General features: G+C 37.8%; 1 protein-coding gene across 2 annotated transcripts in view; it reads left to right on the forward strand.

Annotated features, from left to right (window-relative positions):
* RORB (RAR related orphan receptor B) overlaps positions 1 to 16,746 on the forward strand; it is a 202,835-nt gene that overhangs the window by 95,627 nt on the left and 90,462 nt on the right. The window contains exon 2 of one of the 2 annotated variants that reach the window (XM_021064932.1): positions 15,893 to 15,956. The exons of the other annotated variant lie outside the window; for it this stretch is intronic. Within the exon in view, the coding sequence (XP_020920591.1) occupies positions 15,893 to 15,956 (64 nt within the window). The remainder of the gene's footprint in view (positions 1 to 15,892; positions 15,957 to 16,746) is intronic. 2 annotated transcript variants of the gene reach the window in all.

Genomic DNA, 16,746 nt, shown 5'->3' on the forward strand with positions numbered 1-16,746 from the left:
ATAGTTCTCGGCATTATAGGTCCTTTACCTCTTTGGTCAGGTGTATTCCGAGGTATTTGATTTTGTGAGGTACAATTTTAAAAGGTATCATTTTTTTGTATTCCTTTTCTAATGTTTCATTGCTGGTATACAGAAATGCAACTGACTTCTGAATGTTAATCTTATATCCTGCCACTTTGCTGAATTTATTAATCAGTTCAAGGAGTTTTGGGGTTGAGTCCTTAGGGTTTTCTAGGTATAGTATCATATCATCTGCATACAGTGACAGTTTGATCTCTTCTCTTCCTATATGGATGCCTTTTATTTCTTTTGTTTGTCTAATTGCTGTGGCTAAGACTTCCAAAACGATGTTGAAGAGCAGTGGTGAGAGTGGGCATCCCTGTCTTGTTCCAGATTTGAGTGAGAAGGCTTTCAGTTTTTCCCCATTGAGGATTATATTTGCTGTGGGTTTATCATAAATGGCTTTGATGATATTCAGGAATGTTCCCTCTATACCCACTTTGGCGAGGGTCTTGATCATGAATGGATGTTGAACTTTGTCAAATGCTTTTTCTGCGTCTATTGAGATGATCATATGATTTTTGACCTTTTTTTTGTTAATGTGGTATATGATGCTGATTGATTTGCGTATGTTGAACCATCCTTGTGAACCTGGGATGAACCCAACCTAGTCATGGTGTATAATTTTTTTGATATGTTGTTGGATTCGGTTGGCTAAGATTTTGTTGAGAATTTTTGCATCTATATTCATCAATGATATTGGGCGATAGTTTTCTTTTTTGGTGGTATCTCTGTCTGGTTTTGGAATGAGGGTGATGGTGGCCTCATAGAATGTCTTTGGGAGTATTCCTTCTTCTTCAACCTTTTGAAAGAGTTTAAGGAGGATGGGCACCAATTCCTCTTTATATGTTTGATAAAATTCGCCTGTGAAGCCATCTGGTCCTGGACTTTTATTTGTAGGGAGTGATTTTATGACCTCTTCAATTTCATTTCTAGTGATCGGTCTGTTCAGTTGGTCTGTTTCTGCTTGATTCAGTTTTGGCAGGCTGTAAGATTCTAGAAAATTGTCCATTTCTTCCAGATTGTCAAACTTGTTGCCATACAGTTGTTCATAGTATTCTCTTATGGTTTTTTGTATTTCTGCTGTATCCAGACAGTGTATATTTTTTTATGCTTGTTTTCTGTTTGGTTTTGTAAAGTAGGGAGTGGATTACTATCTATAATGGCCCAGGTTTTGATAGTTCAGAAACTGACCATAGTCATCTATGTTCGCTTTCCTTGGAACCCTCCATCTCCTGCCTCAGCATTAACACATCTCTGGAAAAAATAGAGTGGGAATGCAAAACTTCAGGAATGATAAGGCAAGGGTTTTTTCCTTGCTAGAGAAAGGATAATCCCTAGGATAAAATAATTTATTAGAAATGTAGACTCTCAAGCCCCATCCCAGACCTAACTGAACCAGAATCTACATTTTTTTTAATTTTTTTATTTTAGTTGATTTACAATGTTATGCCAATTTGTGCTGTACAGCATATGTGGAATATAAAATATGGCAGAATCTGTATTTTTAAAAATGATTTGCATGAACATTAAAACTTAGGAAGCACTGTCCTGGGAGGTTCCCCCTCTGTGGCCACCTTCATCCTCCAGGGTCTTGGGAGTATTCCCACGTCATTGCAGTAGAACTTGTAGAATTGGAGGGTAAGAAGCAGCCAAGGGTGTTGAGAAAATGTTCATCTTTCACTTTTCATTGCCTGGACAAATTTTCTAGAGACAGGTGACTTCAGGGCTAGTGAGAGCATGATTGGACAACCTCAATGGAGAAAGCAGATAACACCTATTTGTAATCTGAGAAGCCAGAACAAGGCCGGAGAGTAATGGTTGGTACCATGTCGCAGAACGTACGAGGGATGACGGGAGGTACTGCAAGCCCGTCAAGAGGGTTCCAGAAACCACAGTTCAGAGGTGAAGAGATAGGAAACAGGGGTGTTGTCAGTGACAAGTCTGTGAGGATCTTGCTGAACCTTCAGAAGATTTCCTTGTGTCTATAGACTGTTTCTTGAACTGATGACAGTCATAGCAGCTTCCCGGCCCTGCTACCTTCACAGGTCCACCAAGCTTCCTACCATGACCAAGTATGGCCCTTTGTCTTCCACAGCACAGCTCTCTGGCAACATCATTTCTCCAGATACACATCGGACATTTAATTTATTTCTATTTGAAAAATATGTATTGAGGAATTCCCATCATGGCTCAGAGGTAATACACCCGAATAGTATCCTTAAGGACACAAGTTCAATTCCCGACCTTGCTCAGTGGTTTAAGGATCTGTTGTTGCTGTGAGCTGTGGCATAGGCTACAGTCAGGAACCTGTTAGAGCTGTGGCTCCAGTCTGGCGTTGCTGTGGCTGTGGTGTAGGCCAGCAGCTACAACTCCAGTTTGACCCATAGACTGGGAAATTCCATATGCTGTGAGCACAGCCCTGAAAAGACAAAAAAAAAAAAAAAAAAAAAAATGCATCGACTGTGTATATCAGGCACCATAACTATGACTCAATATTTTTAATTTTAAAAAAGGCCAAAAGGCCAAAATAGGTGACTGAGTTCATTACTAAGGCTGATCACTCTCCCATGTAGGATCAGGATCAACCTAATTCTGAATCTATTTTTACCTATCTGCTTTAGTCTACTTTACACACCCATAGGTTTGGCTATGTGATTTCCAAGTCCTCCATAGAAGGATTAATATGGTTATGGTTGGAAAAAAAAAGGACAAGGCCGTCAATACTAATGCTATAGGAAAATACACTTATCCAGCCAAAAGAGGAATAGATTGTCTGTAAATGAAGAGACAAGAGACCTTTAAATAGAAGACACAAGAGCTCAGAAAACACAACCATCTGGAGGTGTTTTTGTGTAGCTACAACATTTCCATGTACTTCACGAGACCTGGGCCCTGAAATCTTACCCTAGTGCAACAGATCCTTAAAAGGGAGCTGAGTCTTCACAAAAAGTCAAATCATGTTTGGAATGCCATTTTAAAGAAAAATGAAATTTATGTAACATATTTTAGAAAACTCTCTATGCAAAGAGGCTCCAGTAGAAAAATCATGGTGCTTAAAAGAGCAGCCTAGCACTTGAGGGGTATTTGCAAAGGCCGAAGCTATAAAATTCTTGGTATATGAGGCTTTGGTATGTTTTTAAAAGGATAAAACTTAGTTGGCATACTATCAATAAGTCGAAATAAGGAACACTGTCTCTGATGGATCCTAATTTCCACTATCTGCCTTGTGCATGAATGAGACTTTTGCACCAGCTGTACATTTGTGAACATTGCATATTTGTCCATCACATCTGAGGACACAGAGCTGCCAGCACACCCTTTTCATAGTTCAACCCCCATTTTTAGGTTCTTGAGAGTTATTTCAATTAAGCCTCCAAGAAGCTGCAAACAAAAGAACCATGACCCTTATTTGCCTTTTCCTTAAGGAAGATTCAAAAGTAGGGATGCCTTGGTGGGGGGGGGAACTACTTTAGCTGAACAAAATATGAAACTATTAATTCTCACAGAAAAAAAAATAGGAAATATAAAGTATCATGGAAATTATATATGAAATAGTGCATAGTATATATACTGATTTGGTATATTTAATGCATATGTTTAAATTATATTATATTACCACACATATATACTAGAGAGAGAAAAAGAGAGAAACAGAGAACTGGAAATATGCCAACTGAAAGTTCACTAAAAAATGCACTCTGAACCTTTAACAATGGTTTTTCTCTGGGACGTAGAATTATTTGCATATTTACGTCTCTGCATTCTATGACATTTTTGCAAAGAACAGGAACATGCACGCACACACATAAAATACCAGTATTTATATTTGGAAGGAAAGAAAAGATGAGAACAAAGGAGGGAGGAAGGAGGAAAAGAAACAAGGAAACATAGGGGGAGGGAGGGAGGACTTGGAGAGTGAGGGTCTCTCAAATGCCACTTAGCCTATCACTTCCCTTCATCCTTCTGAGTACCAGGATATTCTGCCTTTTATTGTGTGGGGCTTCCCCACCATTGCTCCTGATTATTCTACACACCCAGTTCATGAGAAAGTCTCTTTTGATAGCTGAAAAAACCCAGGCACTAAGGATAAAAATCAGCCTAGAGCCACAAAGCTGGTCTTGAGGTTGGGGACCATTCACCAGTTGGGTAACTCCCCCAGCAACCCAAAATTCTCTGGGACTCTCTTCTGTTCCTTATGTGGTTAGGTTGTCTTCCTATTTAGAAACACATCTGTGAACCAAAAAACCATCCTTGGCTCAGAACGATGGTTACCCTGTCATCGTTGGTGCAAACTAGGACAGGCTGGTGAAAGAGAAGGCTTTGGGTACAGGCAGCCCCTTGTTTGAAAAAGCTGCCATGAAGCCCATTCATCACTCACCAAAATAAGCAGGGTATTAGTCATCTAAAGAGGTAGTTTTATTTTTTCTCTTCTAAACATACCCTTTCTTTATGTGCTGTTTAAGACTAAACAGTATAAAACGGGATTGACATTATGTAATTACTTGCCTTTTACATTGTGCTAACTTAATTTGCTTTTCATTCTCAGGTATTTAAGAGACCATTATTTTCCCATCAGACTTTACTGTCTGCCAATTAAAGCATTAGATGGATGAGGTAGAGAGAGAACATTGTTCAGGAAGATTTCAGGTAGACAGAAATATTGAAAATAACAGTTTTATATCACTTTCCTTTCATCAAAAACAGATTTTTTTTTTGCCAGTTTACCAGTTTATGTGATACCCTCTGTGCATAATATGTTGTTTTTTGTTCCACTTACAACTAAGAATGGTGTGGTTATTATATAATTTCTGGCATGTAAAACTAGGTATGACCTAAGTCTTCCTTCTATGGGAAGATCAAGTAGATGCAGGTCAGGTTTAGTGGCTGGAGTTGTTTTAAGGTCATGCCTATCCTCTTGGTTACCCCTAAATTAAAAGCATGTTCTTATGGCACTCAGTGGTCCCATGGAGCTGTGCTGTCCCTTTGTTTTGCCAGGTAAATTTCATCAGGAACTACATACCAGCTCCACAAACCCACTTCAATTATATGATCAAAGATGATTCACATCCAGAGAAACATGGGGTTTGAGTTGGTTTAAGTAAGGTGGAATGACCCAAACAAAAAAATGCAAGTAACTTTTCTTCTTATCCACTCTCATTTTACATAATAAGAGCCATGACATCGAGGTTTTTCCACCTTGTACCTTGAAACTCAATCATTTTCTTTTTCTCTGTCATTATGGAAAACACTGGTACTTTTAAAGTACAGGGAAATCATAGTAATTTGCTTAAGAACTGTGGAAGGAGAAAGGGTCCAGGACAAAAGTAGAGACATTTGTCAGTTTTGGAAAGCATTTTTCAGAAAAGTGAACTAACAAATAAAAAAGATCACCATAAGCACAGCTGGATAACCTGCACCCTTAAAAAATTAATGGACTGTCAATGATAACTCAGAGGCTAAACTAAGAGACCACTTGTGCAATTGTTAATTGCAAACTATCATGGCCTCCTCATCAGAATTCATGGTTCCACTTCTGACCTGGAAAAGTAAGTCCCTGGGTAAGTCCAGGCAGTAGACTATAGGTTGTTTCAATTACCCTAATCCTAGGATTAGAGCACACACCAGTTCAATGAATCTGTCTCCTCTCTGTTCTGAGAGAAGAACCCTGGAAGAGTCAGGGCTGTTGCCTCTCTGATTCTACCTGCAAGTTAACTCTGAACTCTCTCCAGATATGGATCAATAGTTCCTGCACAGGTTCTGAGCCCCATATCTGTTTGTTAAGAGAAGCTCATGAGATAACTGCTACCCACATGTGGCTCTCTGAGTTGAAATGGAAGGTAATTAAAATTAAATCAAACTTAAAACTTAATTCCTTATTTGTATTAGTCACATTTCAAGTCCATGTTGGACAGTGCAGATACAGAATATATCCATTGACACAGTAAGTTCTAGTGCCTCTCTTAGCATCCCCTCTCCCCCAACCTGAAGGAAAACCTGAGGAAAAACAGGACTCTTTTAGACTCTACAACATGAGTTCTCAAATTTTAGCCTGTGTCAGAAGCTTGTGGAGAGTTTGTTAAAACACAGATTGCTGGGTCCCACCTCCAGTGTGTCTGACTCAGTAGGTCTACAAATGCTCCCTCAGATTAGCATTTCTAACAAGTTCCCAGGTGATGTCAGATGCTCCAGGTATGTATGGGACCACCCTTTGAGAACCACTGCTCTATAGGGCATAGGGGTAATACCAGGAGGGTAACTGGTATACAAAGTACCCTGACTTATAAATTAGAATACTCAAATTTGTCTTAGTTCAGCCAAGACACGTTTATTGAGTACCTTCTATATGCCAGGCACCAGGTTCATTATGGAACTACAAATACCAAACCCTGATTCTACAACTAAAAATGTGTATCATCCAGAACCGTACTGGTCAATACATTAATCATTGCATGTGGCTGGTGAGCACTAGAATTATGCACCTTAAAAACTGAACCTGCTATATAGCACAGGGAACTCTACTAGTCATTTGTGATGGAACATGATGGAGGATAATGTGAGAAAAAGAATGTTATATATATGTGTGTGTGTGACTGGGTCACTTTGCCATGTAGCAGAAAATTGACAGAAGACTGTAAGCCAACTATAATAGAAAAAATAAAAATCATATATATATATATATATACACACACACGCACACATACACATACACACACACATATATGTGTGTATGACTGGGTCACTTTGCTGGATAGCAGAAGTTGACAGAACATTGTAAATCAACTATAACAGAAAAAATAAAAATCTTAAAAAAATAAATCACACATCTGATAAAAGAAACTGAATTTTGAATACTTTTTAGTTTTTATTACCTGGATTTTAAATTTGAATATGAGAAATATTAAAGCAATGTAAGACATTTTCCATTAATTACAACTATATAGTTTGGGCAGGACTATATTTCGCTTGAACCATTGGAAATTTGACATCCAGGGGTTCTCTTGTGGCACAACAGGTTAAAAACCTGGCATTGTCACTACAGTGGCTCAGGTCACTGCTATGGTACATGTTCAGTCCCTGGCCCAGGAGCTTCCATATGCCACAGATGCGGCTAAAAGAAAAGAAAATTTGACATTCAAATTGAAATGTAAGAGCAAAGAAAATGCATATCACATTTCAAAGATCAACTATGGAAAAAGAGGTAAAATATCTCATTAATGATTTTTATGTTGATTACATGCTGAAAAGCTAAAATTTGATATATATTAGGATTAAAAAAACATTTATTAAAGTCATTTTCACTTGTTTATTCTTACTTTTCCAGTTTAACTACAAGAAAAATGTTAAATCACATATGTGGTTTGCGTTGTATTATTATTGGACTGTGCTGATCTAGAACTTAAATTCAGTCACGGACTATTAATTGTCCATCAATCAAGTGGGATCCTGGGTTGGAGGTGAAGATGGTAGATTCATGATCTCTAAAGGCCCTGTAAGGCTCTAAAAGTCTGTGACTCCTACAAGACAAACTGCTCTGAGATAGTCTTTCTTCTCTGCTTTTCCTCCAGCACTGGCAAACCTGCCAAACATCTCCCTTTGTCTTTTTTTTTTCCTATTTTTTTTTGTGGGGGGGGCCACACCCGTGGCATATGGAGGTTCCCAAGCTTAGGATCTAATCGGAGCTGTAGCCACAGCCTAGACCAGAGCCAAAGCAATGCCAGATCCTACACCACAGCTCATGGCAATGCCAGATCTGTAACCCACTGAGCGAGGCCAGGAATCGAACTCGCGACCTCATGGTTCCTAGTCGGATTTGTTTCCGCTGCGCCACAATGGGATCTCCTCCCAGGCATCTCCCTTTGAATGCTATGACAGTTCACTCTCCATGTGTGGTTCAGAGAAAAATATGATGCTTGAATTTCCTTAAGCCACCAAGGACCACATGTCAGGCCCACAAACCAATACCATTCACTTTCTAACTAGGCTGCCTTTTTTCAGCATTTCCCTACAACACTAAGTGAGAATATGCTTAGTTTTGTGTTTATAGCAAAACACTGGCCTCCCATCCAACTCTAAACATCCTTTCTATCGATACAAAATTGTCATGAATTGAAATGCCTACTATTTATTAAATAGCCACCAAGGTCAAAAATATGGAACTGGCTTCTGCTATGTGCAAATGAAATTTTTAAAAATTGAAGCAATACACCCATGTTTATAGCAACATTGTTCACAATAGCCAAAATGTGGGAAAACACAAGTCTCTATCTCTGGATGAATAGATAAAGTGGTATATACAGTGATATATACATACTGGAATATTATTCCACCTTAAAAAAAGAAGGAAATTCTGACACATGGTGCAACATTGGTGGATCTTGAAAACGTGCTACGTGAAATAAACTAGTCACAACAGGACAAATGCTGTATAATTCTACTTATATAAGGTAGTCAAATTTATAGAGGCAGAAATTATGGTAGTTCCCAGAGACTGGAGGGAGGGAGGAGTGGGGAATTAGTGTTTAATGGGTAGAGTTTCACTGTGGAAAATGGAAGTTCTAAAGATGAGTGGTGGCAATGGTTCCAGAACAAGGTAAATGTACTTAATGCCGCAGAATTTTACACTTAAAAAATGTAAGTCATGTATATTTTACCTCAATTAAAAGAAAAAAGTGAAAACAACTCACCATCTAACATTATAAATCTTTTGCATCTCTTTACCTCTATTGTCTCTGAAGTTTGCAAAATCCTAGAGAAATGTTAATAATAATAGTGAAACTAAAAATAATACTCATTCTGTAGTTCTAGAGTATTTATAATACACTTTAAAAGATATGATTTCACTTAAAATAACAATTTACTGCCAATTGTAATTGTATAGTTATAAGTACTATACCTAACTACATTGAGGATTAAAATTCAATAACATGCCCAAGGTCATAAGGCTGAATTGTATTAGGGCCAGGACTCTGTCTCCATGTTTTGGCTATGCATCACTTCTGATCTTCACCTTGAGTGATGGCTGAGCCAGATCATGGGATAAACTTCAAACACCCCAGAAACCCAAGCAATTTTAGAAACAGGTAGCTATAGAATTGTTTTGAACCAATTTAAGGACAAGAACCATCCCCAGACAAATTGTAGAAGAGTTGAAATTTTCCTTTAGCAAATTTCTGACTTCTCTTCTTATCCCACCATCTCCCACCTGGATAGCTTACCCTTTGCCACTGCTTCAGAAAGACCACTTTCCAATAATGGCAGTCGAGGTAGCTCTAGGCATATTCCTCTCCCCTTCTTCACTAAAACTAAGCCATCCTGTGTCTCTTTCACTCATTACAGCTTTGCTAAATAAGCTTCTGATCTCTGAACAGTTAATTCACGTTCAGGAGAGCAGTGGCCCCCTGAAGGTAGTTTTATCCTTAAAAGTAAGCCCTTAGAGATAGCAGTGTCTTAAACAAAGGAATAAACAATCAAAGGGGAAATTTCAGACACAAGGCGGATCAGAAATAAAGTAGTTTCAGACTTAGTATCTTTAGTCAAATGATGGGAACAACCGTCTGTTCATCTATAGGTGAAGGTCATATTCAAAGTGAATTAAAGAAAACCTTAATTCACCACTGAGATGCTTTGGCCACCATTCTGAAAGTTAAGATATAGATATCTTCAAAAGTTCCTTCTGAGGGTAGTGAATATCCCTGATCTAATGGGCCAAGTGGTCTGTCATCTACAGTTAGCATTTCATGTCATCCTCTGGACCACAGCTGGTCCCAGACCTGTCATTTGGTGCAACATGAACTGAACCAAGTTGAGGGTTTCATGCTGACTTTGGTACAGTTTTCTTACTGAGACAGATATCAAGATAGTAAAAGATTTCAAAGGTGAATTTCAGAACTAGAAACATTAATAAAATGAAATCTATTGAAGTACAAATCCCATTTTATCAGTACAGTGTGTTCTGCGTTGACAGTTAGCTCTATCATCTATTCAGTAAAGAACTAAAGGCAGTAAGGATTTTACCAAAATCATGGGAAACCTAAAGACTATTTCTACCTAGGACTGAACAGATTTCCCTTCAAAATTATAATTTTCTTAACAGTAAAGCTTTTGGTATTTTCCGTTCTGCAGTTACAAAACAAGTAAGGGCTAAAAATAAATGTTAAGAGCTAGGAGAAACTAATATGGGGTATGTTATTGTATTTTATTTATTTATTGTATTTATTGATATACCAAGTGGCCATTTTTCACCTTAGCAATTATTATTTTGAAAAAATAATAATAGTGTCAGAAAGAGTATAATGAAATATGTAAGCTCATAACATGCTCAGTGTTTCAAAGAACCTTTAAAATAATTATATCCTTTTTCTTGGCTATGTATTTCGTAGGAATCTAAGAAAGGTAAACAGAAATGTGCATTTTATAATAGAAAAAATAGTCTTAGAAACAAATATCCACTTGATGAAACTGAATAAATTAAGGCAAACCATATGAAGAAATATTACCTTAAAGTATTTCTTTAAGAATATTTCAACAATTTTTATTTTTGTCTTTATTTTAAATTAAATTTTGCATAGGAAATATTTGAATAATAAATATACAATAGTTTAATGGTTCAAAAAGTATTCAATTAACTATCCTCTTCTCACCTCTAATAATTTCCTTAAAGATAAATAGTATTACCAGTTTCTTGTTTATCATGCCAGGAATATTTTACATATATACAAGTTCTAATGTGTGTGAATAAAATGTTTGTTTTCCCTTGAGGACACTTGTTAAATTTGTATCATTAAAAGAGAGTAGTACTCAACTCTAAATATCTTGGTTCTTACTATAAATCTTCTATGAGATTTCGAAATTTTTCGTGTAGAAGGACTCAATAGCATGTGACATTGTTAGGAATTTTATTTGCCCACCTGTCCATGGAAGCATTCTGATTAAAAGCAAAAGAAGAAGGAATTGCAGCCATTCAGCCACTTTCCTCCAAACCCCTAATTACCTGTTATAATTTGCTGAGTGAATGGGAATGCATGTTTTTCTCTCATTAACCCTAGACTCTAGCCCCTAGAAAACCATACTCAGTATAAATGTGCAGAACAAGCGAAGTAACCCCCAGTCTTGGCATAGTGACAAGAAAGAATCACATTCTTACCTTAATAGCAAGACTAGACCTTGAACTTAGCTTAGCTCATAGACAGCAGCAACTACCCCTCGTGTCCTGAGACCCAGGGTCCAGCTCTCCCATCACGACACACCTAACTGCTGTCCTGGTCCTCTATCAGCACCACCACCCTCTGTGTGCTTAGAGGAAGCTTCAGAAACCCTGGAGAGCAACCCATACCCACTGTTTCCCCAAGCAGAAATGAAATGTCTTCCACTACGGCTTTTTTGCTGAGATTTTGTACTTTTTCCTCATATAAAAATTTTTAAAAATGTAAAACTTTTTGTATAAACTATTTATTGAATTTCTGGATCTGGCACATGGTAAGCATTTAATAATTTTCAGAGATGCCTAAATGATCAAACTTTGTATTGTTCCAAAGATTATTTTTTAAAGATGATGCCTTTTAGAGCTGCTTATTATATTAAGTAAGAACAGTGCAGGTGAAAGTTCTTGTGGCAAGAAGAGAATTTGTGAAGTGTGCTTGAGAAAGATTTGATGCAGCGTTTGGTTCTAAAGCACTAATGATAACAGAATACAGGACATGAAAACAAGTGGTGATCTCTCCTTTGCATCTGACCTTAACTAACAGACTGCTATGTACCTAAGCCATTTGTCTGAACTGGACCAGACATTCAGAGTATAAAAAAAATTAATGATGCTTGAATTATGTAGCACTTTTTTTTCCTGAAGAACCCCAGTGTTTAGTTGGCAATTCCTTTCCTTGTATCTGTTTATTTAATACCTTTCCTTCTGTTTTATTAAGAAATTCTTCACTGTGCAAATTGGTTCCATTTATAAATGGTGAACATTTTCAAATTTTAAAATGGGCATGGTAGTATACATAAAAATGTGCCATTATAAAGTATTATTATTTACGGTAACTATTATTGCTGTTAAAATTAGTATAAAAATGACAGTGTTTATAATGTTCTCCCAAAATAACTTGTTAACTAGATAACTGTGCATATAAATAAGCCATGGCCCAGGCAGTTAGTGTGCATTTGATAAGAATTTATTACTGAATTAATTGGTAGGTGTAATTTTCCCTGTCATGGAATTATAGGGAGCAAGAACTAGCTTGGGAGATGGGTCCCTTGTGAGGCTGTAAGAATGCATGATCTGTGGGACATCTTTTCCTGACATACGATACGCCAAGTCAGAAGAGTGTCAGTACTGGACCTCAGAAGTTATGCGTGGGTTTCTAGGAGAACTTTCAACCTCTAGTAATGAGGACAATGCAGGTATACAGCATGCCTGAGTTTTTGTCTCTTTTCTGGCCCAGGGGCAGCAACTATGGGGTGGCAGTTTTCATGCTTAATAATGACTGCCATTTGCTGACCATCTTCTCTGTGCCATGTATGAGCCAATGACCTTATAACAGGATTTCATTTTATTCTTTCGACAGCCCTATGGGGAACCATCACATTCATTTGATGGATGGGAAAACTTAGGTGCAGAGAGGTGTGGCATCTTAACCAACTATGCATCTTTTAAATGGTTGAGAGCCTGAGCACAGATCTAAAGCCCAGGCCACAAACCAGTGGTTCTCAAAGTGTGGTCCTCAGTCCACTGGGAAGGCCATGAATTCCTCCAGACCAGCCTCCAAGTAAAAATACAAGCTCCTTTTTTCAGTTCTTATAACAAGCAGATGACAATTCCACAGTTTCCTTTTTACCTAAAACTAAGGACACATTCACTAGTAACTTACTCGGTGGGTTATAAGGAGTTATTGGCGTATTAATATTCAGAAACTAAAATTAACCTGGTATTATATAGTTTATAGATGGTTCAAACTTATTATTCCATATTCTTATAAGATTTCAAACTTAGATCATATTGTAAATTTGCTACTTTATGTATATGTATTAGTCAGGGTTCTCCAGAGAAGCAGGACCAATCAGATATCTAGAGAGGAGATTTGCTATGGGAATTGTCTCACACTGTTATGGAGGCTGAGATGTCCCACAGCATGCCATCTGCAAGCTGCAGAACCAGGAAAGCCAGTTGTATGATTCAGTACAAGTCCAAATGCCTGAGAACCAGGGCAGCCAATGGTATAATTCCCATTCTGAGAACCAGAAGGCCTGTGGTTTAAGTCCTGGAATCCAGAGTTTAAGAACCAAGAGCTCTGATGTCAGAGGGCAGGAGAAGATGAATGTCCCAGCTAAAAAGAGAGAGCATATTTACTTTTTCTTGCCTTTTGTCCATTCAGTTTCCCTACAGACTGGATGATTCTTGCTCACATTGGTGAGAGCAGATATTACTTACTTGGTCTACTAAATCAAACGCTAATGTTCCAGAAATACCCTCAAAAACACACACTCAGACACTGTTTTACTAGCTAACTGGGCTTGGCCCAGTCAAGGTGACACATAAAGTCACCATCACAATATGTAATCACACAGGTAATTGGAAATCCACTAGAAAGTGGGAATGGGTCAAGTGGAAGCCCTGTGAGGCCTTTGCTTTGCTAGGTGTGCTATAATCAAAAAAGTCAAGTTCTGCTACCCCAACCATTATGCTAAAATGGAAGGGGAGGAGTGTCGCCAGGCTACTACAACAAAATACCATGCCCTGAGTGGTTTTTGAATAGACATTTTTGTTTCATTGTTTTGAGGCTGGAAGCTTGAGATCAAGGTGCTGGCATGATTAGGTGAGGGTCCTCTTCTGGGCTGCAGACTGCCAACTTATTATATATTCACAAGGTAGAAAAAGAGCTAGTTAGCTCTCTTGTCTCTTCTTTTTTAAATTTATTTTATTAGCTTATAGTTGATTTACAGTGTGGTGTCGATTTCTGCTGTATAGCATAGTGACCCAGTCATACATAAATGTACACTGTTTTTCTCATACTATCTTTCATCATGTTCTACCCCAAGAGATTGGACGCATTTCCCTGTGTTATACAGTAAGACCTCATTGCTTCTTCATTCTAAATGTAATAGTTTGTATCTACCAACACCAAACTCCCTTGTAGTCTCTTCTTATAAGGTACTAATCTCAAGACCTTACTACTTCCTAAAGGTACCTCTTCCTAATACTGTCATATCGGGAGTTAGCATTTCAACATATGAATTTGGGGGAGACATAAACATCCAGTCCATAGCAAAGAATTTATCTTTTTACATGTGAACTGAACAGAACATGCTGGTATTATTTTCCTATACATGGAAGGGGGCTTAAGTGCAAACTGTAATTTTGGTTTTCTCATATCCCTATAACTTACAAAGATCCTTTAAAAACTGCCCTATTGTTATTTTCTGAACTAATGGTACAGAATCTCAAATAAGGCAGGACACGTCCAATGCTGATGATTAGCTCTGTTTTAATTCTCATATTGATTTTTTTTTTTTTGGTCTTTTTGTCTTTTTAGGGCCGCACCCACGGCACATGGAGGTTCCCAGGCTAGGGGTCTAATTGGAGCTATAGCTGCCGGCCTACACCAGAGCCACAGCAATGCCAGATCCAAGCTGCATCTGCGACCTATACCACAGCTCATGGCAACGCTGGATCCTTAACGCACTGAGCAAGGCCAGGGATCGAACCCGCAACCTCATGGTTCCTAGTTGGATTCGTTTCCACTGCACCACGACGGGAACTCCAATTCATTTTTTGAGTAAATATTATTTGAATCCTTCCTGTCTTAATGTCTCCTAATGATTTTGTCTTTTTCAGACCCCAAGCAATATAAACTCCTCATCGAGGTCATTTAGTCTCTCTTCAAAAATCAGAATAAGCACTTTTCTGAAACCTACCTAAGGCAGCTGCTACTCCAACACATCACCCATCAACTGCCTTTAGCAAACAAAAGATAATTTTTAGATTTCGAGCATTAACTATTCTTGGACTCATCAGCTGTAAGGGCACAAGCAAATTGGGTTATTCACTCTCTGAGCATTTCTGTCACAGAGTTGACGATACATGTTATACATATTATTGTCCTTTTTTTATTGCAGTGCTCCTGTAGCAGTCTTTCCCTACTCATCTGAAAAAGTCTTTTGCCCATGGGATACAGTTCTTAATTTTCAACCATGAGACAACAATTCAATGTTTATTCCTCCAGATCATCCAGTTATTATTTGTTAACAAGTGTGGGGGTATTAAATAGCAATTATTTCTACTTGGTGATTTTATCTCAGCCCAAGAAAAAGAGATTTTCCAAATAGGGTAAAAAAAGAAGTCTTTTAAGTCTTTGATATGACATTTATCACTGAAAATTCCCCAGGCTTTTTTGACCTCTAAAGCAGCAATATTTTGATAATGCTTTTCAAGCAGTTTGAAAATAACTTTAATTTACCACTTAATAGTGCTTAAGAAGTGATTTGAACACCTAATAAGTTGATAGAAAATAATATATATATAAATGCGTGTGTGTGTGTGTGTGTGTGTGTGTGTATGACTGAGTCACTTTGTTCTGTAGCAAAAATTTTGCACATTGTATATCATCTATACTTTAATAAAAAATTTTTAAAGGATAAAAAAACAAAGTATAAATAAAATGGAAAGGCAAACGCTACCACATTCACTAAATTGTACCCACATTCAGTATTTTACCCTTTGTTCTGACAAAATAGGGTAAGCCTCCAAGTTTTATACCATAACCCTTTAATCCTAGGAAGCAAAGGGAGAGATCATCATAAACATGTATTTCTCTTTGTTCCTTTTTTCTTTCTTCAGGGAGACTGGAGTTTAAATCTTTCATTCAGTCCTGAAGTAACAGTCAGCATGAAGCACAGCAAAGGTACTAATGATACTGAGTAAAAATAGTAATGATGAAATGCCAACCCAGCCTAATGTCATGGTTAAAGGTAGAAAGAGAAAATAAGTGATGAATCTTTTCTCACTCAGACACGGAGATTTACGACAGGTAATCAAATTGCACAAGAGCTATCAGGATCTGAGGTCAACTTTAGAACCAAGAACTTATGGTAGGGCACTACTGGTCAGTGATCTCCTAGGGACCAGCAGTGTCCACCAAAAAAAAAAAAAAAAAAAAAAAAAAAGGCTATGGAAATTTATCCCCAATAACAGCGACATGCTCTATTTTCCACAGTTCGGGCAGTGTGTCCACCATGAACAGCCCCAGATTGCCCCTAGCAAGGAGATAACCTGATGTCTCACCGCTCCGTAGAAAGAGAGAGGAAAGCCTCCTGTAATATATAGTTCATCTTTGCAGGGATCACCTGCTGAAATAACTGGGGCTGGAAACAGAGGCCTGTAGGACCTTTCAAATAGATGAAACAAGCAAACTTTAATAAACTATAAAAAGTATGTCTTTCTTGAAGTGCTGCTAAATATCACTCACCACTGTGAATGAGTCTGCATGTTATGTATGTAATTTAGAGGATGGGCTTAAATGACAAAACAGACATGACTCCACCATTATTAACTGGGTGAGCTAAGCCATAGTTCTCAGATATTAGCAGTCATTAGAACAGTTATAGGGCTTCTTAAACACAGATTGCTCTAATGTTCACTCCTAGAGGTGGATCAGAGAATGTACATATCTATCAAGGACAGAGGGGCGGAAG

Source organism: Sus scrofa, chromosome 1 (assembly GCF_000003025.6).
Source record: "Sus scrofa isolate TJ Tabasco breed Duroc chromosome 1, Sscrofa11.1, whole genome shotgun sequence".
Taxonomy (NCBI): Eukaryota; Metazoa; Chordata; class Mammalia; order Artiodactyla; family Suidae; genus Sus; species Sus scrofa.